The sequence below is a fragment of the Buteo buteo genome, chromosome 13 (assembly GCF_964188355.1).
Source record: "Buteo buteo chromosome 13, bButBut1.hap1.1, whole genome shotgun sequence".
Classification (NCBI taxonomy): domain Eukaryota; kingdom Metazoa; phylum Chordata; class Aves; order Accipitriformes; family Accipitridae; genus Buteo; species Buteo buteo.
In genome coordinates this window covers 5272836-5297300 of record NC_134183.1, presented here as the reverse complement: position 1 = coordinate 5297300, position 24465 = coordinate 5272836, and the positions used below count along the sequence as shown (strand labels likewise).

General features: G+C 43.4%; 1 protein-coding gene across 4 annotated transcripts in view; it reads left to right on the top strand.

Moving 5' to 3' along the window:
* The window catches only part of RAB11FIP4 (RAB11 family interacting protein 4), an 84038-nt gene extending 60653 nt beyond the window's left edge, over nucleotides 1-23385 (top strand). For 3 of the 4 annotated variants that reach the window (XM_075044372.1, XM_075044373.1, XM_075044371.1), the window contains 12 exons: nucleotides 5791-6014; nucleotides 9701-9892; nucleotides 11438-11572; nucleotides 13039-13074; nucleotides 14008-14107; nucleotides 14526-14629; nucleotides 16941-17081; nucleotides 17632-17713; nucleotides 17977-18114; nucleotides 18631-18789; nucleotides 19146-19289; nucleotides 21089-23385. In XM_075044372.1, the coding sequence (XP_074900473.1) occupies nucleotides 5872-6014; nucleotides 9701-9892; nucleotides 11438-11572; nucleotides 13039-13074; nucleotides 14008-14107; nucleotides 14526-14629; nucleotides 16941-17081; nucleotides 17632-17713; nucleotides 17977-18114; nucleotides 18631-18789; nucleotides 19146-19289; nucleotides 21089-21205 (1491 nt within the window). In that variant the 5' untranslated portion in view covers nucleotides 5791-5871 and the 3' untranslated portion in view covers nucleotides 21206-23385. The remainder of the gene's footprint in view (nucleotides 1-5790; nucleotides 6015-9700; nucleotides 9893-11437; nucleotides 11573-13038; nucleotides 13075-14007; nucleotides 14108-14525; nucleotides 14630-16940; nucleotides 17082-17631; nucleotides 17714-17976; nucleotides 18115-18630; nucleotides 18790-19145; nucleotides 19290-21088) is intronic. The other variant, XM_075044374.1, reaches the window with a different exon arrangement.
* Nucleotides 23386-24465: the final 1080 nt, after the last annotated feature.

The following is a 24465-nucleotide window of genomic DNA, read 5'->3' as shown; positions in this document are numbered from 1 at the left end:
GGTGTTCCTCCGTGCTGCAGCAGGAGATGGAAGCAGTTTCTATGACTTCCTTCCTCCCTGATCAACCTACCTGCAAGCCGCATCGCTGCGCGTGGCAGCCTCTGCTCTGCCTGGTGCTCAGCCGCAGCTGCATGGGTGAGAGCCAGCGGTCACTTGCTCAGCTTCCTCCTGGATACAGATGCAGAAGTGTGGTCTCACTTAGTGCTTCTGCCTTTTCCTGTTACGTAGTTTCTCCTGTTCCCAGTCAGATCAAAGGGTAGATCAGTGTCTTCCCGCCTCTGCTTGACAACTGAAGAGAAAAGGAAATATGTTGGGGGAGAAGCTGTGCTTTAAAAACTGTTCATAGCCCGTTTGGTGTAAATATACAAACGTTTGTAGAGGAGTGGCATGTTTCTAAAACACATTGGTGAGAAATGCTTCACACCCTTCTTTATTACCCAGTAATTAAGAGAATACTTGCCTTCCAATGCAGTGGCTGCTTAAATAAAGATGAGAGCATCTGGATTTTCTTCATGGTGGATGTGCAACAGTAAGTAACATTTCATTTGAGATGGCCAAGCCTGGCACACCTCCACGTGGCACCTCTTCCCTTCCAGTTGTGGTGAGGTGACTTTTCCTGCACTTTTGCTGGGAAGAAACGGGATGGGGAGCGGTGCAGGGACTCAGACTTGAATCTGTCCCACAGATAGCAGGTTCAGCTTGTTGGATGGGTGCAGGTCAGGGGCATGATCCCAGTGAGGGAAGTGCCATGGCTGACGTGCATGTGGCATTTCTTGTTTCTGCTCATGTGTGATGGTTCCAGCTCTTGCTAATCAAATTGCCCAGTGGTGGGTGACTTGGATCCTCTTTTCTTCCCTGTCTCCTCTGAAATACTGGGAGGCTGTTTAAACGTCAGGGGTGCTGGTGATTTGGCTGTGATGGGAGTGGATTTTAACTAGGCTTGCTCTTCATCATGAATGTACTGATGTAGGCATGTCATGTAGCCTGTCTGTCAGCCAAGTTACTAGCTTTCAGCTGCTTTATGTGCATATTTTAGCAATTGCTTCCAACCTGGGAAAGCCCAGCCAGGTCACTGCAGGGCAAGACAGAGCTGTATTCCCATACCCACCTACTGCTGACGCCACTTTCCTGCCCCACAAGGATCAGAAGGAATCCATGGGAATTGCTGTCTTCTGGCTTCTGCTTCTGTTTGGGGTGGCTGTGCAAAGGCAGGCTGTGCTTACTCATCTGGCTTCAATGCAGCCACACAATTGCCTCTTTCGAGGAAGAGAATTCATTAGTTTCTGTGAAGTGGCCTTGGATCTTTGGGCAGCAGGTGCTTCTATAGAGCAAACTGTTGCTGAATATTCAACAGTTGCTATACAAGTGTCTGGCCGACTGCCTGTGAAGCACTTGGAGTTATCTTGAGCATCCGATTAGATAAAGTGCAAAGTACTTACAGCTTTAAAGCTACCCGCAGCTATGTTGTGTTGGTGGTATTTTAATTTCTTTTTTTTTGTGTGTGTGTGAATCTTCTAAGATCATAAGCAGCAAGTTCATCTCTTTTGACTCAGCCAACAAAGAAGAGAACTGCCTAGCAGAATGAGAAACACAGTGATTCGTATTCAGGTCGTCAGAACCTCATTCTCTTACTAGTTTCAGCTAATGGCATGTACACTGGAAACAAATGACTCAGGATAGAAGTGTCTCCTAATCTTTAACATACTGTTTAAACTCAAGTCAGCTCTTTTAAGGCTACCTGAATAACACTTGTTCTTGCCAGCCTCTAATTTGGTACATGAAGTACTGTAGATACCTAAACTATGAAGGAATAATTTGAGAGGTTAAGCTGTGCAATCAGCCTTTCCTTTTTTTTTTTTTTTTTTTTTTTTAGGAGTTTAATTTCCTTAGGTGTGGTTTGCAAGCAGCTTGTGCTAGATGGCATCATTGAAGGTATACTCCTGTGAGAAACTGTGATCACCGAACAATTACAGCTTTGAATACCTTATAGCATTAGTCAGTAAGGTGTGGATGCCTGTATATTGTTTACTAGCAACGTGCCCCAATTCTGACTTCTCCTAGTAGATTTCTTAACCTCTATTAGTTGTTTTAAAGGTGCTTTGTCTGTTTTCTTATACTGATTATTTAGGCCACAGAAGGAAAACTTTTTGTTAAATGTGTAATTGTGACAGTAGCACTGAAGGCTGGTTTCATCGAGGGAGCTGAAGAGATGCCTCAGTGGTGTTATCCAAGTCCCATGCTTTACAGGATTTCTGTGCTGTACATCAGAGGTATTCTTATGCCTGGAAACACTGTGTTATTAGGGGTGTAGCGATTGCCCACCTCTAAGCTCTTAAAGGTTAATAGCTAAGCATGTAGTTCCTACCCACAGAAAACAGCCATGCAGGCTTCAGCACAGTGTCTGTCACTGGTCCTAGTTTCTGGTTTCTGTACATCTTGCTGAAACAGTGATCTTTAGCACTGATTGTAGGTGGACCTTGAGCACTTAAAAGCATGAATAAGCAGCTGATGCAGCTGCTGGAGCTGAGCCTTGCTGGTAGGATTGTGTGTTGTGCTGTTCGCTTTGAAAGGGCTGGGGTCTTCAGTGTGTGGTTTGGCTGCCAGGTACTCAGAAGAGCGGCTGAGACGTGCCTCCTAAACGTCCACTTTGTTTGCGCAGGTCTGTGGGGTAGGTGCCAGATTTGTGGAGAAGAGGGGTGCTGGCAGCCTGGAACGTGGTGTGCTGTGTGGCATCTGCTTTCCCCGCTGTGAGGAAGCAGTGGAGGGCAGCTGAGGGGTAGCTCCTCAAAGGAGCCTGGCTGGCCCGTGTTCTTCATTCCCCATCAGTCCCTGAGCTCCCGACAGCTAAAGGATGGGATCAGCAGAAGGGAGGACCAGCTTCCAGGAGGGGTTCCAAGTCTTGCAGTGAAGCATTTCAGAAGCCGTAAAGCAGGTGTTCAGGCTTCTGATGGGTCATTGCCTCCAAAAGTTCATTTCTTTTCTTCTTTGTTTTTTCATGGGGCTTAGAAGTGAAAGTTTAGGAGCAGAGCAATTACACTTCAAGAAGGAATACATGGTAGTGACCAGCATGGGTATAGTGCAGGCTGTGCTGTCGCTATAGATCAGTACTCTAATACAAGTAAATATGTGAAGGTTAGGTTGCCAGAAAGTGACAGGAAAGAAAAGTGAGCCCTTAGCCTTTATAGATGACACTGCACATTTAATTGCTAATGGACTTTTTTTAAAGAGCATCTAGATTGCTATTATTAGAAAAAGCAAATGTGTGGTGTTGCCTACAGGGAACAAAAAGGGAGTCTTTCGTGATCTTCTTGACCTTTACTTTCTTGTGTTAATTTGTTTAATACCAGTGAGATTTTCCTGCTGTAAAAACTTGCTTAAGCAGAGACTTCTCCAAGACCTCTGAAAAAGATGTGCTAATTGGGAGGTAGAGCTGTGCAAGAGCTGTTTCTTCCTTTCCTCCCTTGGTTTGTGAACTCCTATTTCAGGGATTCACTGTGTGGTCTGTGCCTCTGTCTTTCCCTCCTGGATCAGACTTTTACCAGCTGGTGCAATTCCGTAACAGCAGTCAGGGCTTTATTGCATTAAACTTTTTAAAAGAAATGGGAGTTCTGTGCCTGTGGGGCTTAGCATGCAGGAGGAAACTTTGGGGAAATGTTAGATAAACAAAGACTCCTGGATACTTCTGAAACATCTTAATAGCTCTTAACAATCTTTACTTTTTCAACCCCTACTAAAAAGGTCTTACTGCTTGTGCTGTCTGTTTGTAGATCCCAAGGTACTTTGCAAAGAGCAACAGTGTCATTATCCCTGCTTGCTTGTGAGGATACAAGGTGTGGGTCAGAAGATGTGCTGAAGAACCTGGGGCTATAGCAGGGCCAGAGCAGACTCCCCAGCTGGTGTCTGACCTGCCAAACCACCAGCTCCCTGTGGATGAGGGGTCGTGGCCATGCTGAAGGTGCTGTGGCTCAGAGCTATAAATATGATTGCATAAGGCACGTGGCTTCAATAAATACTACATGACATAGACCAAGAATAAATCGTTTTGGACATCTCTTGGAGCAGTACCTAGGGAAAGTTTCAGGCTTAATAAGGCTGACACGGAAAAGTGGGAGAAGGCATATACACATGTGCTTTATTATTGTATAGTGCTGAAGTGTCTTACTGATATTACTTGTGTATCTGGAAGACCTGTTGAAAGTTCAGCTAGAAAAGCATCCAGATATCTGCTCTGAGTATGTACCTAGAGATTCAAACACTGCAGGTAAAGCTGTCCTTTTGACTGCTTGAGTGTTCATTAGTTAGCTAAATTTGAGCAGGTGGGGTTGTTTTGAATTTCTCAAACCCCCATATGCTAGGAGTTTTCACAGTCATATAAATGGGTATTTCATGAAAAAAATGGAAGGCAAGACCTGCATTTCTAGTAACAGTTTTTGTGAATCTTAAAAAGCTGCAGCTTCTGGCTGACTCTTCTCATGTTGAGGTGAAAAAGGCACTGAGGAAAAATTGGTGTCATCAGCATAGAACACCACTAGTTCTGCACAAGGGAATTTAAGCCTCTGTGGCCTTAGCACAGGAGTGTCCAGAGGCTACGGGAGTTGAATTGAAGACGTGCTGCTGCAAGCAGTGCCACTGTAACAGTGTCCCAGTGAATGTGCTTGCTAGAAGGGCAGCTGGTGCTTGTGAGGGTGCCAGGCTGCCAATGCCTTGGGATTCCTCAGGAAGGAGCTGGGCGGGATGACAGTTGGGTCTAAATATGAGGTGTATCCGTGAATGAAATGCTTCATTACTTGTGCCAGTAAACTAAGCCATAAATGCATGATTGTCTTAACTTGCTAGCAATAGTTCAATGGTAAAGCTACCTGTGGAGCTTGCAGGTGAGCTTTGGAGTGGAGCAATGAGTCAGAGCATTTGCAGGACCTGCTCTGGAGTGATGAGTTATTTGTGTCATGTTAGATAGGAATTGTCAAAGCAGTATTGTGTTGCTACGTATCAAAGGACAGAGTAAAATCTTAAGCTTTATTTTTTTCAATTAAGAATTTTTATTTGTCCCTCAGGGACAAGCAAATAGAAAACAGCTTGTCTTGGCTATTGTGAGTGTTCATAGGGCAAGAAGGGGAGGGAGGGGATGAACAGCAAGAGCAAAGTGTTGCAGTAATGAGAATGACGTCTTATTTTAGTTGATACTTAATCAAGGCATGTGGTTCCAGGAAACAGGAACAGATGGCTCTGGTGTTTTTTTTTTCCCGCTCTCTTGTATCTTTGATTGTCACCAAGACTTACCATAAATGTTTTAACACATGCCAACTCTTTTTTTCACCTTATATGTTTTTGCCCATCCTCAAAGACAGAGTGACCTGTTAGACTTATCTGACTTGTTTTTGTTTTATCAGTAATATTAATCACAGGACTAACTCTCAGTGACTTCATGTATTATCTTCTTTCAAAGGATGCCTCTCTTTATTATAAAAACTTTGAGGATATTTATTACTTCAGGTATATTTTAATAGTAAATTAGGGCAAAACTGGCTGCATTTTATACCTGGGTGTTGTGTCCCTCTCTCCTATAGAAGTGCCAGAGACAGTATTTGAGCCCTTCTGGAAGGTGCAAGCTACTTCAGGGGCTTGCAGGAACTGGCTTTGTAAAGCGGGTCAGCCTTTTTGTTTTATGGCTTTTATTCAGTAGCACTCCTGCTTACCAGGGCATCCAGAGAGTGGGTTATTGCTTCTCCTGCGTCCTCTTAACTGCCCTGGAGCGTGACCTGAATTGACTCCCAATTCTTCTTTTGCCAGGGTGGTGAAATCCAGGACTGTGCCTACTTGGACAGCGAAAGCGCCTACAGTGAGTCGGAGCTCTTTCCTGATGACGACGCGATGACTCTAGCACAGCAAGAGGTTCACCATGAGTCTGACATGGACAGTGCTATTGAGAGTGCCCAGAGCTCGGAGGCCTCCGACGTGTGTCGGAGCGAGGAGAAGGACGGTGTGCTTGGTGGCCTGTTTCTGCCTGGTGACAAGTAAGCGGTGATTTTGCCCCGTGGCAGCCCTGTTTTGAGGCATGTGCAAAAGGACCAGGGAGGAAGGAGCCTTTATGTGACTAATCCCTACTGGGGGAGGCTGAGGGTGCCTGGAGGATTTAGAAACTTAATATCCATTTACAACCTAAAGGAGATGGATGTCCAGGTCCTCTAAGTGGCTTAAACAGTCTCAGCCCTGGCTCCTTCTGGCATGTTCTGTGAGCACTCATGGGACTTGCATGTTGTGTGTTGAAGTGAAAGTGTTGGGTCTCTCCAGAATGGGTCACTTCACTAGCATCCCCCAAAACTTAAGATCTTCTGTGTTCCCATAACCTTTAAATTAAATTTAAAGGAATTAAAATAAATACTTCCTGCAAAGCAGTGCAATATGGGGAATGCTGCTTTAGTCTTTTGTACATTTAGTTATCTGAAGATGTGGGCTCTGCTGATTTGCTTTGCAGCTCCATGTACCAAGTTAATTCTGTGTGTTTCTAATTTTTCATAACCTTTAGTGTGCAACAGTAAATTGTGCTTAACACAGGGTGTCCTGGCATGTGCGTGTGTAACCATCATTTGCTGTTAACACAAGAGCGTCTCTGTAATCCTAACTTGACTCTTCCCAGGTGTGTACCTGGGGGTGTTGGTAAAAGCTGACTTGGGGGGAAAAGGACCCAATTTGATTTAATCCTGCTTTGGACTGAGTTAATGCGGTACCACAGGACAGAGCTCAGCTGGGCATGCTTTGTAAGTCTCTGCCCTGTCTTCTGTACTTTTGGCTTGTTGTCTTGATTTGTGCCTCTTGAGCTTCCTTCATTGCTAAGGCAGTCCTCTTTCTCTCTCCTGGGCCTCCTTGGATGCTCTCTGTGCAGCCTCATTCCTACCCTCCTCCTGAATTTCTCAGCTAGCTGAGATCTGGCTTTCTCCCATTTGCCCAAGCAATCCCAGAGACTTTGTCAAGATAATTCCAGTTTTCATCAGCTCTTTATCAAACTTGTTGCCTTTCCTTGCCATTCCCAGTTCTTCAAAGCACCTATCCTTGCAGTGACTGACTTTTACCCATACTGTGTTTGAAATGAGTATCTTTCCTCCCAGCTGTGCCATTCAGGGTCTTGTGAAGGGGGTAGGGGAGGCACTGTGTATCCTGTACCCTCCTTCTAGGCAGGGCAAGAACTACTAAGAGCTACTGTGCTGCTACTAATAGATCTTGGTTTATCCTCTGAGGCCGCCTCAGCTTTGGTAAATCTGTGGGAAGACACTTCGGAAGCTTCATGCTCTTGTGTTAAAACACATGATAGAGATTTTTAGCTTGGCCAAACCATGATACCTGCTTGTTGAAGAAGCAGGTGGGTTGTGTATCAGGTGTGTCAGCCCTCTGTGAAGTCCTGCTCTGAAGAAGAGGAAATAGCTTTAAAAAAAAAAAAAAAAAACCAAACAAATTTGAAAGCTTCTTTCAGGAAGTGTTAGAATGGGGAAAACCAGCTGGTTTTAGCAACTCCCTTGAAAATGACTGTGCAATTCCTCGACAGTTTCCAGCCCGCAGCTGGTTATGAGTTCAGGATCTACCCTGAGCATAGACTGTTTCAACCTAAGCAGTTTAAAGTTTGTCAAAGCTTACAAATAACTACAAATTAAAAGTTCTAAGCAACATTACCAGGTGGGTCCAGCAGTGGTGACTGTCTGCATAGCTGCTATAAAAGAAACTTAGCCAGGCAATGCATGAGGGAGAACGGGCTACTGAACTCCAGTCTGTTGGCAAGTGGTGATGTTCCAGGACTACGATGCTGGAAAGTGGATTTTATGGACAAGTATATGTTACCATCCCAACTGAGGACTGGTCAATTATGTCCATCCCTGGTGGAAGTGTTATGAGGAGCTTCTTCCTAAACTGCCTTGGTGTAACAACATTGAGATGCAAACAGCAGTTGCAGTTAACACAGATCAGAGTCACCCAAAAACTTATCAATACATAGTATGTCTGTGGCACAGCAGCTCTTTATGAATAGCTGTTAGTGTGATGTGTTGAGCTTCTCACTAATCCAACTCCCAGCCAAGGAGCCTTGTTAGATACGTTTGATCTATTTCTAGTATGAGTATTCCTATCTTCATGATCTTCATCCTTTAATAGTGTGCCAGGCTTGACTTGCCCTAATTTCTGTTAATGTGAATTAGATAAATGAATTGCAGGTTATAAATGGATCTCATCAAAACAGGAGAAACAAAAGAGCATACATCTGAAACGTTGGCAGGCTTCCTCTTCTACTAATTGCTTTTGGAGGGAAGGGATATGCAAATAATGCTTGCACCATCCGCCAAGGAAACACTGTTGCATCTCTTGTTTATAGCTCACAAGTGTAGTATTACAGGAAGATAAATCTCCCTGTCTCCAAAGTGCAGGGCATGGTTAAGAGGCTCCAGGTAGACTCGAAAGAAACTTAGGAGGTAATATTGTTGAGCTGCTAGAGAACAACATCAACTGGGGGCTACTGTCCCATGGCTGAACTAGTGGAGTTGAAGATATAAACACTGTGCACTGAAGCAAAGGGAGTAAAAAAATTTAACCCAATGTGCACCAAGTGTCAGCAGATTGAATCAGTACCTTGTCTGTGTTGCAGAGGTGCGCTGGATTCTGCTTTGTAGTAGGAATAGTAATGTGTCCAGCAACTGCAGGGCTTCACAAGTGGAGTGTGTGTTTCAGGCCTTAGATGTACATTTTCTGTAAAAAGAAGTTTGTTCATAAGAACTTGTACGTGAATTTACTGGCTTGTCTGTTTCAATGCCTTACTGAGGCGGGAGCTGAGCAAATCCGTGTAAAGTATCTGCCTCTGCAAGACAGCATACTGCATGACTGCAGGGTAATCTGGACTCTGGGCAGGAGAATCACTGTGCACCCTCTGCAGCAAACTTGCTCTGTTGTATTAGATGTGATGTGCTCAAAACTGCTCTGCCAGCTGTTTTCCTATGGTGCCTGGCTCTGTTGATCTATTTACCTATATGCCCTCTTTCTCTGAGATCACAGGGTCCTGCCATTCCCTACCTGTTTGACATTATCTTAGGTACTTCTCTGGTAGTAAAGCAGCCTTTTCTTGTGGGCCATATCTCCCCTGAAAGACACATTTTGTCACGATGGAAGGAAGGGCAGGAACTCAGCCTCCGTTAGGTCACATCAAGAGCTTTAGTGACTCTCTGGCATGCAGTGAGCTGAAGTTTGTTTCCGACCACACAAAGGAGAGTGGCTGAAACTTGTGGGGTGTGGGAGAGAGTTTACGGGGTTTAATGGGAAACTCTGACTGTGGAATAGAGCGACAGCCTCTGTCTTTCTTGTACATGTTCCTCTCACTATCCCATGCATTTCGGAGTTGTCTGCACAGCTCCTGCATTCAGAGCAGAAGTTCCATAAGCAGCGGTCTTCACCTCCACATGGAAATGATGGCTGAGGATTGTCGAGGTGTGCTCTTTAAAGTGAAGTGGTTTGTGCTGATCCAAGCCTGTCTCACAGGTAGCTTATTCATAGATTCTCATGCTCTTGTCTTTCAAGGCAGTGTGTCAAATGCACATCAGATGTATTTAGCACTAAGTAAGTGGGTTACAATTTCAAATGAGGGAACAAGCTGTAAAGGTGGAAGATTCCGTGTGAGGTGAGATGCTATCAAAGTCGGCCTTCGAGACGTTTTGACCTCTTGTTTCAGGTCAAGTCCTCACAACCCTTCTGCAGCATCTGACCTCTCAACTTATTCCACCGCCTCTCTGATCAGTAATGAAGAACAGTTTGAAGACTATGGGGAAGGAGATGATGTGGATTTTACTCCCAGTAGCCCCTGCCCTGATGATGAGACCAGAACCAACGCCTACTCTGACCTTGGCTCATCTGTATCTTCCAGGTTGCTCCTTATTCACTAACAAACAATTTTTCAATTTTGTTCTTCTCTGAGTATGGGTGGCCATACCAGAGTTTACACTGGTTACATAGACTCGCCTTAAAAGCAAAATGTTATCCGTTCATTTTCTGCCTTCCAATTGACAGGCGACATTTAATAATAACAGCTATAGCAAACATGTTGTTTCTGATAACCTCTGTTGGGTTCTGTTGAAATAACTGGGCTGTTTTGCTTGTAGAGGTTTCTTTCTATTGCAGACAGTAGATTTCACAGGGGCTAGTATTGGAAGCTATCTGCTGCAAGCTGGAAACCAGCTTAGCGCTATGCACCAGCCTTTGTACAGTGAAGACGGGAAAGAGAGCTGTTTCTCTTCAGTGTTCTGATACTACAAATCCTTAGCACTAACCTGTAAGGTGAAGTGCTGTATAAGGACAGGGGTTTGTTTGAAACAAGCATCCATATTGACTTTGAATGTCTTGGAGAACATAAGCAAGTAGCTGCTGTCTGTTAGGAGCTGGAATTGCCACTACAGTCCACTGGTTTCCTGCATGTGACCTCAGTCTCTGTAGCTCTTACGTCCTGTGACCAAGTCAGTTGCTGATTTTAAAATCCTTCCCCAAGTAAGGGAATGGGTGAGCAGGGTTGGGGAAGAGCCGAGCATGAAGATGCTCTAGGATATGTCTGCTTGGATCAATAGCGCATGAAGGTCTTGTGCTTCATTGCTAATAGAGGACAGGCTCACTGCATACCTCTGTTCCGCATGCAATCCCCATGTGCTACCGTCTGTTTCAAGCACTTCTGCAATCCAACCTTGCCACCTCTGTCATGCATGCAGAGCCAGCATCCCTCTCCACTGCCCCTTCATGATGATGGCTTGTGTCCTTCATCCCCTGTTTCCTCAGGTTTATGCAGCCCTTTCCATTCTCATTCCTGGGGCTCTGCGCACTTCATGCCATGATTGCTCTCTTTTATTTGAGTTTATTTTTCCTTTATCATGCCAAGAGCTACTGTTACCTTGTTACCTCCTCCTTAGACCTATGTCCACTTCTTCCTTCCTCCTCATTCTACGGTTCCTTCCGTCCTACCATCTGAGGGGGTTTGCGTGACTTCTTCTTACCAGACCACTCTGTTTTTCATCTTCCTGTCTTTCTCTTGGAGAAAAGACTCTTCAGGTTGCATGCCAGGCTCTAGTGGGAAGATGGGCAAAATGAGAGGGGGACATTGCTGAGATGGAACATACTAATGTAGCTGCTTTTGCTACATGCATCGCATGGGCTCTGTATACCTTTTGCTATTCTTCCAGTCACCCAAACTGATTCTTTCCACTGACACCCAGAACACGTCCTCTGTAAAGCCTCAACTGAGACAGGCAGACTTGCCCTAAGACTAGCATTCTCCATCATCAGCTCAAAGTTAGATGAGCTGTGGATAGAGGTGGTTCCCCAAGTCCCTTGTCTGTGATTCTGACACACAGACACGCAGTCAAGAAGAAAACCTGTTGTGAGTTGGTTACTATAGCCAGTAACATCTCTCCTTTCCTGCAAACAGTGCTGGCCAAACACCCCGAAAAATGAGGCATGTTTATAACAGCGAGTTACTGGATGTTTACTGCTCACAGTGCTGCAAAAAGATAAATCTACTCAACGATTTGGAAGCCAGGCTGAAAAACTTGAAAGCAAACAGGTAAGCAGCCTATTGCACTGCTTTTAGCAATGCCCCCTTGAAATGGGAGTAGCTAGTAGCAGGAGGAGAGGAAGACAGACCCCTCTCCTTCACTGTATCCCATTCTGTCTTACACATGTCGTGTTCTTACCAAACGGTAAGGAATTCAGACCTTGACATCTAGCCTGAACCAAAATGCTGTTCTTCATTAGCTAGTAAGTATTTTTCTGACTTAAGGTGCAGACAGCACTAATAACCAGTGAGCAATTTTGATGCAGAGTGAGAGTGATATTTCCAGGAATTTTTCCCAGGAAGTGAGGTCTGCTGTGCTGCTTAGTGCAAATCTACAGTTAGCTACTGTTTTCTCCAGGTGGGAAGGAGTGATCTGGCAGATACTTAGCTAATGCATATAACCTTACATACACCTCTCGTAAAGCTATTGGTCAGCAGAGGTACTTCATTCCTGTGGGATTTTTTTTGTCCTCAAGGGAACTTGGAAAAATGATTAATCCTATGGCAGAAGTTACTTTTGGGGTTCTTTGCAGTTCCAGCTTTTTCCTTACATTTCTATCTCTGCCACTCCATCCACTTCTAAACTGTGCTGAGCACTTGGAAAGAGTCCAGTGCTTCCAACAATCATCTAGGATTTTTGAAGGAAATTATTTGGTGGGCTTCTAGCTCCCCCTAGAAACTGAATGTAAATCCTGCCTGTCTGCATAATCCTTGGCACAGAGCGCACTGCACTGCTTCTTCTCTTGATGACACAGAAGCATAGTACTTGATATGAACAATGTTCCTGCCCTAGCAAGGAGCCTGCTAACACCCAGACCATGACTGGCTAGGGCTTTCGTAATTTTATGAGTGAGGCTGTATATACCTGGCTGAAAGAGAGCGAAGCTCTGACAATGAGCTATGTGTCACTGCACACAGAGAGGCGACATCCTCTTATCGAGAGATGCAGCTGGATATTTTGATTTGGTTCTAGTGCTGTTGTCTGGAGTCTGGTCCTTCATTTCAGTAGTACTGCTTTGTGGCTGCAAAAGGGAACTGTAAAAATGGAATGCACCTCAGTTCCTGTGCTGAACTGGGAAGCGTTATGGGGAAGGATAAACCACCTTTTATACAATCATCTAAAAACTGGAAATCCAGAATAAATGTTCATCACTAACTCAGTGTCCCTTTGTTGCATTTCTAATGTTAGTTTTGCTCTGATTTACACTGACAAATCTCTGCTAAATATAACTTGCAAATTGACTTATTAATGATCACAGTAATTTGTGGCTCCACTCATCTTCACATTGTCGGTAACTGCAGCTTTTGATTAAGTTGCCTAAGAATATTGTTCACGGAATCATTTTTTTAACTTCACTAAAAAAGTCAATACTATGTTTAATTGTGCAATTCAGCTGGAGTTTAACTTAAGATTGAATCCAACACTGGTCAAATAAGTGTTTAATTCCTGTATCATTCCTTCTGTATCCATGTAGCCCTAACAGGAAAATATCAAGCACAGCTTTTGGAAGGTAAGAGTCTTCAACTTTTTTATGAATACGTGTGGAATCAGCTGTAACAGTTCCCTAAGTGGGGGCCAGGGATCAGAGGAGGAATAAGTTTAGGAAAATAAAAATGTGCCAAGACAAGTATTCAAAGGAAGGGGCCTGTATTTGGATAGGGATGTTACAGAATATAGAAGCCATTGCTGCTCTTGGAGCAGGCCCCTGAACTGGAAAGAGCTGTGTTAAGAACATAAGATAGTTGCTTCCTTGTCTGCCAACTTTCTTCCTTTATACTGCTATTTCATCAGTCCAGCTATTGCTTCTTTTGCCCTCATAATGTGGGCCTTTTTGTTGTTGTTGTTGTTGCCAAAATGCAAAGGAAAGCAAGAGCATCCCTTTAAAAAGGACATACAGAATTGTGATCTTCCTTTGACTGAATGAACCAGCCCTGGGCTGGGGAGGGCTATAAGTTTCAAGAATATTTTAGATAATCTCCAGTGTTATGTATTCTGACACTATTCTGTAGTGGAAACTGCTTGAGATTTCTTTTTTTCTTTTTTTAAAAGAAGTTCTTACTGTATGAAATTTTCTAGATTAACTGTACAAACCAGTGCACAGTAGTGACCTTATTCTAAATTTCTAATAACGCAAATATTCAGTACGTAGTGTGAATAAGGCCAAGTAGTTTTTAAACTATGTTAATGCTGGTAGCAGATCCTATCAAAAGCAACAAAGAACACACGCCCTAGAACTAATGTCAATGATTGTGCTCAGTATGACTTCATTTAGCTACCAGTCTCTTGCAAGACTTGTGCTTAAACTGTTGTAATTGTCACTGAAATGATTGCACAGATTTTAGCATCGGATGTTCAAAGTACAAAGCCAGCCCTGTAAGACAGTACCCAGACTCTTTCTTCTCCATCCTCATCAAGCAAAATAACTATCCTTCTGATCTTTCAGACAACTCTTCCACAACAGTAACTTCAGCAGCAGTAATGGCAGCACAGAAGACCTGTTCAGAGACAGTATAGACTCCTGTGATAATGATATCACTGAAAAGGTGAGAAGCTGTGTGCACTGCAATTAATGTACCCAACAAAACCCTGCTGGAGACGTGCATCAATTAACAAAGCTCTCTTGCTCACAGTTACCAGTGATCTGAAGTAGCTCATTCAAAATGTCCTTGATACTCCATTAATATTATGACTTTGCTTCACAAAAATGCAAGAACTGTGCAAGTACAGATCTAGGCATTGTGTTGGTACTTCTTTACTGTATATTTGCATTGATCACCTTCATGGAAGATGCAGGGTCTGGGGAACTCAGAATTTCAGATCTTAATTTCGCTGCTGGCTTTGCTGGGAGGTATGCCCCCTTTAAAAAGGGTAGATTAGCTAAATGCCAGTTAGGAACAGTGAAGGGGTGTATGAAGGGGTGTATGTATCAAACTCTCAATTCTTTTCCACTTCTCCTTCCAGGTAACATACCTAGAAAAAAAGGTGACAGAACTGGAGAATGATAGCCTGACAAATGGTGACCTGAAGAGCAAACTGAAACAAGAGAACACACAGCTAGTTCACAGGTAATAAAGCATGGAGCCAGTTCTCTTTATCATGGCAGAGCAAAGCTAGAACAAAGTTGTAGGGAAGGAACATTTCTACCTGTAATATATGACCAAGTCTTCTGCCTTAATGCTGACAGATAAAATAAGATAAGGCTTCATCTGAGAAGTCCAAGTGGAATAGGGCTGCCTTGCTGAATTTTCAGCAAGCAAAGGCCTTCCAAGCAAGTTTCTTTGTACAGAGATGTTACTGACTCATACAGAGCAAGCTTTTTTGTTATAAGAGAGGTTACCACAGGTTTGTTTTCTTGCCCGTAGCAAGAGCAGAAGGTTGGGTCATAGTCCCAACTTCTTGAGACTAAGAATGAAAGAATAATAGATGAACTGATACTAGGAAGGAAAACTAGGGAAAATGTGAGCCCTCTGTGGAAGGCAATGGGAGACCTAGTTACCTGGGACATGGAGAAGGCTGAGGTATTCAATGACGTTTTTGCCTCAGTCTTCACGGGCAAGTGCTCTAGCCACACCACCCAAGATGCAGAAGGCAAAGGCAGGGACTGGGAGAATTAAGAACTGCCCACTATAAGAGAAGATCAAGTTTGAGACCATCTAAGGAGCCTGAAGGTGCACAAGTCCATAGGACCTGATGAGATGCATCTGCAGGTCTTGAGGGAACTGGCAGATGAAGTGGCTAAGCCACTATCCATCTTATTTGAGAAGTTGTGGCAGTCCGGGGAAGTTCCCACTGACTGGAAAAGGGGAAACATAACCCCCATTTTTAAAAAGGGAACTACAAGCTAGTCAGTCTCACCTCTGGGCCCAGCAAGATCATGGAGTGGATCCTCCTGGAAACTCTGCTAGGGCACATGGAAAATAAGGAGGTGATTGGTGACAGCCAACATGGCTTCACTAAGGGCAAATTGTGCCTGACAAATTTGGTGGCCTTCTATGATGGAGTTACAGCGTTGGTGGATAAGGAAAGAGCAACAGATATCATCTACCTGAACTTGTGCAAAGTGTTTGACACTGTCCTGCACAACATCTCTCTAAGTTGGAGAGACACGGATTTGACGGATGGACCACTCAGTTGATAAGGATTTAGCTGGATGGTCACACTCAAAGAGTTGCAGTTAACAGCTCGAAGTCCAAATCCAGACCAGTGATGAGTGGCATTCCTCAGGGGTTGGTATTGGGACCAGCACTGTTTAACATCTTTGTCGGTGACATGGGCAGTGGGATTGAGTGCACCCTCAGCAAGTTTACCGACAACACCAAGCTGTGTGTTGCGGTTGAGACGCTGGAGGGAAGAGACACCATCCAGAGAGACCTTGATAGGCTTGAGAGGTGGGCCTGTGCGAACCTCCTGAAGTTCAACAAGGCCAAGTGCAAGGTCCTGCACATGGGTCAGGGCAATCCCAAGCACAAACACAGGCTGGGTGATGAGTGGATTAGAGCAGCCCTGAGGAGAAGGACTTGGGGGTGTTGGTTGATGAGAAGCTCAACATGACCCAGCAATGTGTGTTTGCAGCCCAGAAAGCCAACCGTATCCTGGGCTGCATCAAAAGAAGCATGACCAGCAGATTGAGGGAGGGGATTCTGCCCCTCTACTCTGCTCTCATGAGACCCCACCTGGAGTACTGCATTCAGCTCTGAGGCCCCCAACATGAGGAAGACACGGACCTGTTGGAGCGAGTCCAGAGGAGGGCCACAAAGATGATCAGGGGACTGGAGCACCTCCCCTGTGAGGAAAGGCTGAGAGAGTTGGGGTTGTTTAGCCTGGAGAAGAGAAGTCTCTGGGGAGACCTTATAGTGGCCTTCCAGTACTTAAAGGGGGATTACAGGAAAGATGGAGAGGGACTCTTTAACAGGGATTGTAGTGATAGGATGTGGGATAATGGTTTTAAACCAAAAGAGGGTAGATTTATATTAGATAATAGGAAAAAATTCTTTTCCGTGAGGGTGGTGAGACACTGGAACATGTTGCCGGGACGGTTGCAGATGCCCCATCCCTGGAAGTGTTCATGGCCAGGTTGGATGGGGCTTTGAGCAACCTGGTCTAGTGTCTCTGCCCATGGCAGGGGGTTGGGTCTAGATGATCTTTAAGGTCCCTGCCAACCAAAACCATTCTATGATTCTACTTCATTCTATGCTTATTGGGAAGATTAAATACCAAGAGAGATATTGGGAGAGTTTAAATGCCAAGAGAGATGGTGAAGTAGAATGGAATAAAGGAATGGGAAGGAAAGAGAGAAGCAATGGAGTTGCACAATTCTTTTGGTTTTTTTTAAAGTACTTGTGAAGCTGTTACTGAAATGAGATCTGGTTTCCTTAGAGTTCATGAGCTAGAAGAACTGTTGAAAGACCAAGAAACATCAGCAGAACAGACCCTGGAAGAAGAAATAAAGAGACATAGAGAAGCATATAGCAAGTATGAAAAAGAGAAAGGCACCGAAATTGAACTGCTAAACACAAGGTAATAAACATCTTGGCGTCACCCAGAACAGAGTACAAGTTCTTCTTTTCTTCAATTTTACTTTGCATATAAACGTAGGCTGTTCACAACCAGACAGTGCACAGATGGTCACATGTTAGTAGTTCTATAGAGTAGCTGTGCAGTTGCATGTCTAATGCCCAAAAGCTTGGAGGATGCTTTACATTAATGCTTTAATCCACATAGCCCATGTAGACAGCTTAGCTGGGTATTTGGCATGGATTCAAGGAAGGAATTGCGACCAGCTGTAGCAAATGCTTGTGTCTGCATTTGTTTCTTCCTGCTTAATTCTTTTTAGATACCTGTTGTTAGGACCTTAAGAATCTGAGGGTCAATGTGGTGGTTTTGGCCCTAAAACCAAAAAAATCAAAAAGCATCCAATAACTCATGATAAAAAAATACTAAGGTTAGGAATATTTTCTTGTTTGGTCTTTCTATCAAGTGCAAGTAAAGTGGCTTTTTAGAGCATGCTATTTTGCATGTCTGCATTCTTGAAGAGGCATTTGCTGTAAGTTTTTTGTTATTGATACAGGGTTCAGCAACTGGAAGAAGAAAATGGTGAGCTGAAAAGCGCTGTCACACGACTGAAATCACAAACGGAGAGATTAGATGAGGTAACAAAACTGAGTGCTTGAGCAATTTAACAGCAGCTTGATGTCTGTAAGAGCAAACTCATACAGTGATTGGCCCAGCTTCTTTAATTTGCCTTTCCTAAACAAGACTATTAATGGAATTGGATCATTGGTCACCTTTAGTGGCAGGAATGCACTGAGACACATGCCAGCTTATGAGCAGCTGTGTCTATAGATTTGTGTTGTAAAACTGAAGGTGACCCGTGCACTTGCAAGCTAGCTATGAAGTTCCCCATTTATTCTAGGAAAGGCAACGCATGTCAGATAGGTTGGAAGACACTAGTCTGCGACTGAAGGATGAGATGGATTTGTACAAGAGAATGATGGACAAGCTGCGGCAGAACAGACTGGAATTTAACAAGGAGAGGGAAGCCACACAGGAGGTAGGTGTGAAGAGGGATGTAAGACCAGGCAATCACATCTGCATGGAAGCCCATCTGAAAAAGAATGGACAGACAGGATGAACACTGCAAATACAACATCCAGTGAATGTATTACTGGATTGTGTTTCTATCAGAGGGGTACCCACAGGGTGATGAATGCTGCAGGAATACCTAATAAATGGCAACCCCTGACCCAAAGGGTTTACAACTCTTTGAGAACCTGCAGCCTTGAATGTGTTCCCTAGCGTTTTCTTTACTATATTTGCAAGGGGAATTATGCCTCTCAGACTGAAGCTTGGACATCAGAGCCACTTCCAGCTCTGAAGCGGTTTAAGTGACCTGTGCTTCCATAGAAGAGCAAGTGGCTGTATTGTAGGACTATCCAGCCTCAATCAGGCTCACAGAGTGCTTCTGTCAGAATGCAGAGGTGCAGCACAGAGATGGCTGCTGCCGGGGCGGGGGGGAGCGCTGGATGTGCAGGGACAGGAGAGACATGGCCTGCTTGCATGCCCACAGCTCATTGAAGACTTGAGGAAGGAACTGGAGCACTTGCAGCTGTACAAGCTGGAATGTGAGCGTCCTGGACGTGGGAGAAGTTCTTCATCCAGTGTGAGTGAATTCAACGCCAAAACCAGAGAGGTGGAAATGGAGCATGAAATAAAACGGCTGAAGCAGGTGAGCAGGGAAGGGCCTCTTGATCCATGTGAAATGTATAGGACTGCTTTGAAAAATGCCTATAGCTGCAACACCTAGCACACTGCCTTTTGGTTTTGTTCCCCCCTTCTCACACAAGCACAAGACCTGCATTGCACCTGTCTAGGACTTCTTTGCACAGGCAATATAAATTGTGCACATAGGAAACACCTGTGATGCAGGCAGGGAGGATTTGTCACTGGTGGTAAGAGAGTTGCTGGTAGCTTGCAGCCTTACTGCATATCATCCAAGCTACCTTTGATTTTAAAAATGTATTTATTTTTTAATGAAACCTTGTAGGAAGAACTTAAAAGCAATGTCTTTTCACCCTTAAATAGGAGAATCAAAAACTTCGTGACCAAAATGATGATCTTAATGGACAGATCCTAAGTCTTAGTCTTTATGAAGCTAAAAATCTCTTCGCAACGCAAACAAAAGCCCAGTCACTGGCTGCTGAAATTGATTCTGCATCAAGAGATGAGGTAATATGCTTTTTTAATCAAGTACTACATCCAAAAATATGCATTTTTCAATGTAATAAACTGTCAAGGTTGAACTATCTGAAGCTGACAAATGAACAACAGAAAAATCTGCTTTGCTAGGAGTTCAGGAGTGTTAGAAGATTGCCTTAAATCTAACAGTGGTTTTGGGTGCTCCTTTTAATATAACTCTTCCATTTGTGTCTCAAAAAATTGGAATTATTAGAATCTGGGTGAACAGTTTTACAATGGATTTATTTTAACATCTTCTACCTTACAGGGATATTATAACATCAATTTCATATAGAAATTATCATAGCTAGTTACTTAAAATTTTACTTTCTGTTCTAGATTGAGTTCTAAGTTACTTCAGCAACAAGCTCTCACTTAGACCTAAATTTGAGCTATATATTCGCTGTAGCAGAGCTGAATTCTTGGAGAAAGTAGGTAGTGTGCAAGTAATAATCTGGTAATGCTTTGGAAGGTATTATAGCAGACCCATTTGTATGTGGGCTGAGTCAAGCTGGTATAGCTCCCTTTAAGGTCCAGGACAGATCGTGAGATCAGGCCAATGGATACATAAGAGCTCCCAGAGAAAAAGACAGATGAGTGATGAAGGAGACTAAAAGGAATTGTTTGCCTTTTATGCTTTATTTCTTCTGGACAGAACTTCCCCTTTCTTCTTCAAGAGGAATCCCGAGACAGACCTTTTTACCCAATCTGTACTTGAATGATGACCCTGTTAGCCTTAGTTCCTGGGCAGTCCTTTGAAGTGAAGTGCATACCTGAGTTTTCTGCTGAACCAGAGCACTGTGAAGAAAGGCTGTTTAATTGTTGAACTCTAATTAGGTAAAAGCAAAATGGGCTTTGCTATTGTCAAGAAAAATCTTTATTTCTCCTTCTGAATCTCCTGACTGTGTCATGCAAGGAATACCCAGCACTCCCCCTCTAAAGGAGGGAAGTGCCTTACAACTGTGGCCCAGGCTTAGTAAACCTCACAGACCTGCATAAACTTTTCCCATTGGGCAATTTTTCCTGTCTAATCAAAATGGAGGTAAGAAACTGCAGATTCAGGGTGGGACTTCTACGACAGCTAATGAAAATGGACACCAAGATCACAATATCTTTAGGAGGATCTAGGGCTCTGACACTCCTGGGCAGCTTTGTCGGTTTGGCATTAAACATGTGGAGTATAAAAAACAAGCAGTCTTCAACTTTGGAGAGTTTGAGGGGCCTTTCACAGCTCAAAGGTCTAGTGAAACCCATGTATTTAATATAGAACATAGAATATTCAGTGGGTTGTTCTTCAGGAGTATGTAGCTGTGTTGTTTGGGTGGTTTTGGGGGGGAGGGGGGAGAGATTATGCACGATACAGAGGCAGCCCATATTGTTCCCACTGCAAAACACTGAAACCCTTGTTCTGTTCAGCAGCCTTTCATGCAAAGTGCTTTAGATTTCAGTAGGTATGAAAGAAATTGAGTATCGTGAAACTTTTGCAGTGAGATGAGGAAGCTCATCCATGGTGTGGACGCAGGATGGATTGGTGGTTTAAATGGGGAATTTGTTTGAAATGACCTGCCAAAAGATCCCTGGTGATGACTGTTCACCACCTTCCTTAATAATAAAGATCTTTAACCTACAGATTGTTTCTAATACAGGTACACAGAGGAGCTAGAGGTAGAATACCTATCACAAAAGGGAATTGGTGATCCTGAGCAGGCGCTAGTCTCTCACATGTCTGAATTTCATTATGTAAACTAGTGACAATATTTCAAGAGTAACTTTGAAATGTTGTGTTGCAGCTCATGGAAGCCCTTAAAGAACAGGAGGAGATAAATTACAGATTGCGACAGTATATGGACAAGATAATTTTGGCAATCCTAGACCACAACCCATCTATCTTGGAAATAAAGAATTGAAGAGAATATGAGAAGGAAGAGCAGCAACTGCCTGATATTTCTGCACATGCCACTGGATCTAAACAACACTCTGATACTGTAAATTAATCTATAAATATATATATACACTACGTGTGAGTGTGGGTGCGCGGGTGTGTTTATATGATGTTTGGTACACTGTTATTTGTCATTGAATTGGCTTGGTTAGACTTTTTCCATGCACTTTCAATACCTGTGATAAGATGGATACTGTATATTAATGTAATAACAATATAACTGGATCATGCTGTTTTAGATACTGGACAAAATGACTCTACCTCTAGTTGTAAAGGTAAAAAAGACAATGGAAACATATGGATGTGGCCCTAACTTTAGGAGCAAGAATTGTTCTTTCGTTCTTCCAGGAATTTGGGTACCGCAAACCAATTAACATACCCAGGTTCAGTTCCTGACTGGTGCTGACTGTGTAATTTCCTATTTGATTTAGTTTTAGTACTTAAACTACACGTAGGATAAAAAAAAAAAAACAAACAAACTTTGAGGAAAAGGAAAGACACAAAGTAAAAGGGAAGAAGAGGAAGATATTGCAGAATTGTTGCTATTTGTGAAAAATCACCATCCACTTGTTTGCCACTGTCAGCACAAAGTGCTTTTTATGTAAGATCACTTTGGAGCCTGCTTTGGGATGCTCTGAGCCAGCCTGCTTTTTAGCGTGTGCACGCGTGTGTATTTTTTATGTCAGGGTCCCTGTAGCATTGAGGCTAAGAAGCTTTTCAAATCTGTTCCCCTATTTTCAGGGGTTTACCATGGGCCATTAAGATGAATTCTGGGATCTTGCCCCTTCCCCTCACCCTTAATTTTAAAGATTTCACTGAATGAACACGTTCCAGTTCTTACAAAAAAAAAAAAAAAAAGAAAAAAAGAAAAATTGCATCAAATAGCTCACTTCAGGGGGAGGAGGAGCAGCAGCCCTTGAAATTACATGTTGAGTTGCTTTCCCACCCCAGATACTCTGCATTCCTTTGAGAACGATATTTTGTGGGCAAGCTGTGGAGAGAACCTGTTGCGTCCTAACACAGTGGTGGAGAGAAGTCTGATGTGGAGTGACTTTTACCTATAGGGCAGTAAAAAGAAAAAGAGCTTGGTCTTGCAGAAGTTACCAATCCAGACTGAGTACTCACATGCATATCTAAAGCTCTGAATAGGGAACACATCCTGATTTAGATGAGCAGTTGTGCAGGTGCTTAACTTTAAATGTGTACTGTGACTGCTCATAGAAGTCAGTGGGACAGAACATAAGCTTTAAAGTTGAGTGTATGCTTAAATGCTGCCTTAAATAGGGATGGACTTCAATGTGTGCCTGTGTTCTCCTGAGCTGGATTTGTGTACTGTAGGGCTAGGACCTTTTTAATTAATAATGTAGCTTGTATAAGGAGCTTATGGAATTGTTTGGATAGTTGAGTGCTTCAAAAAAAATTTTATTCCATCCACTTTTTTAAAAGTAAAAATTTCACACTTTTGATTCACAGCAACTGGTACAGAAAAATAGGCCCAAGTATCTGGCTTTCCCCAATGCATAGAGATGTTTCCTCTATTGAATACACTCCCCAGAAGAATGTTACAGTAGCAATGACTGTGCTTTTCTGTGTATTTCTTGCTGTTGGCAGTGTCTTGCCCCTAGTATTCTCTTGATGTATCTTGGTGTGTATATGTGATACATTTTTCCTGAATCTGAATACATAAAACATGTATTCAGTTATGGATGTAAATACATATATATTTTTCTGCAATGTCTGTGCTCTTGCCTTCAGTGATGTGTTACTGGAGTGATGGGAAGGGGGGGAAGTACTGAAATCAGGTTTTCTTGAAGGCAAGAAAATAAAAACAATTTGTTTCTATGTATCTGCGTTAGGCAGGTGTAAAGTAACTGGAAGGCGAAAGAATCAGAGGAATAACTATGGGACACAACACCCCAGTGCACAAAGATACCTGTAGGACTTCAGTGCTCTGGGAGAAATGGTACAGTCTTGTTCAATCAGTGATGTCTCAGGGCTGGTTTCCTGAGGCTCTAGGGCAACCCGGAGGAAGGGATTTAAAGACTACTCCTCTGCCTCCTGGGGATGGTGTGAAATGTCCTGTGCTAAACTGCAGCAGCTTCTGTTTGTGGAGAAGCAGGTGGAACACCATGGACACCCCACACATGCGCCTTTCCCGCCTGCTGCTGCTTCTGGATGTGCCACCTGTAAGGTAGGAGAGGAACAGTTAAGCCAGCTTGGTGCTACCTACAGCTCCCTGCCTACAGGACTCTTTACCTGCACTTTAGTGATGGCATTTCCCTCTGTGTGGTGCTGTCTGTGGGTTGTGCCAAGGCCTTTGCTCTTTTTATAGGCGACAGAGAACTGTTTCAAATTGTCAGGTGGCTGTTGCTAGCCTGCTGTGACAAGCAGGGCTGGGTGAGCCAGCAGCACTGCTACTGGAACTGACTGTGTTTGGTAAGTTACACTTCTGTCCTGCTCTCATGCAGTGGATTTAAAGACACAGGTCAGACTGGTGAATGCATGTTTTCCCCTAAATATTTTTAAGTAAACTGGACTTAGCTTCAAAATTTTAATACTCTAAACCCCATTCCCATTAGGGTAGAACATCAGCAAATGTTGAGGACTATTTCACTGAAAATTATGCTGAGCACTTGGGGAGCAGAGAGCCTGGCTTACTTCACTGAGACCACAGAGCCCATGGACATGAACAGAAGATGACATGACTGTAGCGATAGCCAAGTTTTTGTGCAGGTAATTATATGTAAGAGGTGAATAGTCACTAATAGTGACAAATAGTCACTACATCTAGCTGAAATCCCGAAAGCGGTATTCTAGCCAAGGGTACCCAGCAGTGGATTTTCTAAAGACTTGCAAGAATTCTTGTTTAGCTCTGTACCCAACTGCTTTAGCATTTAGAAGCTCTTCCTTGCTCCAGTGTCTGCATTTGAAGAGTTGTCTTACCACCATGTTGGTGGTGTTTGTAGCTTTGTTTTATTGCAAAAAGGAGTTATACTTCTGCTCCTGTGGGGCCCTCAGTGTGGTACTGCTTTCTGTTATTGTTCAAATTCATATCCAGATACTTGCTATGTTTGACAAATAATGTTAGTTGGAGGCGAGAGAGTCATTTCACTGGCAGATACATTTTCCTCTAGGGTATTGACCTCTAAAAATACTAATTAGCAATTGCATTCTTAGACTGAGTAACTACGGTAACTACAGGTATTAGACCAACTTGCCTTGCAG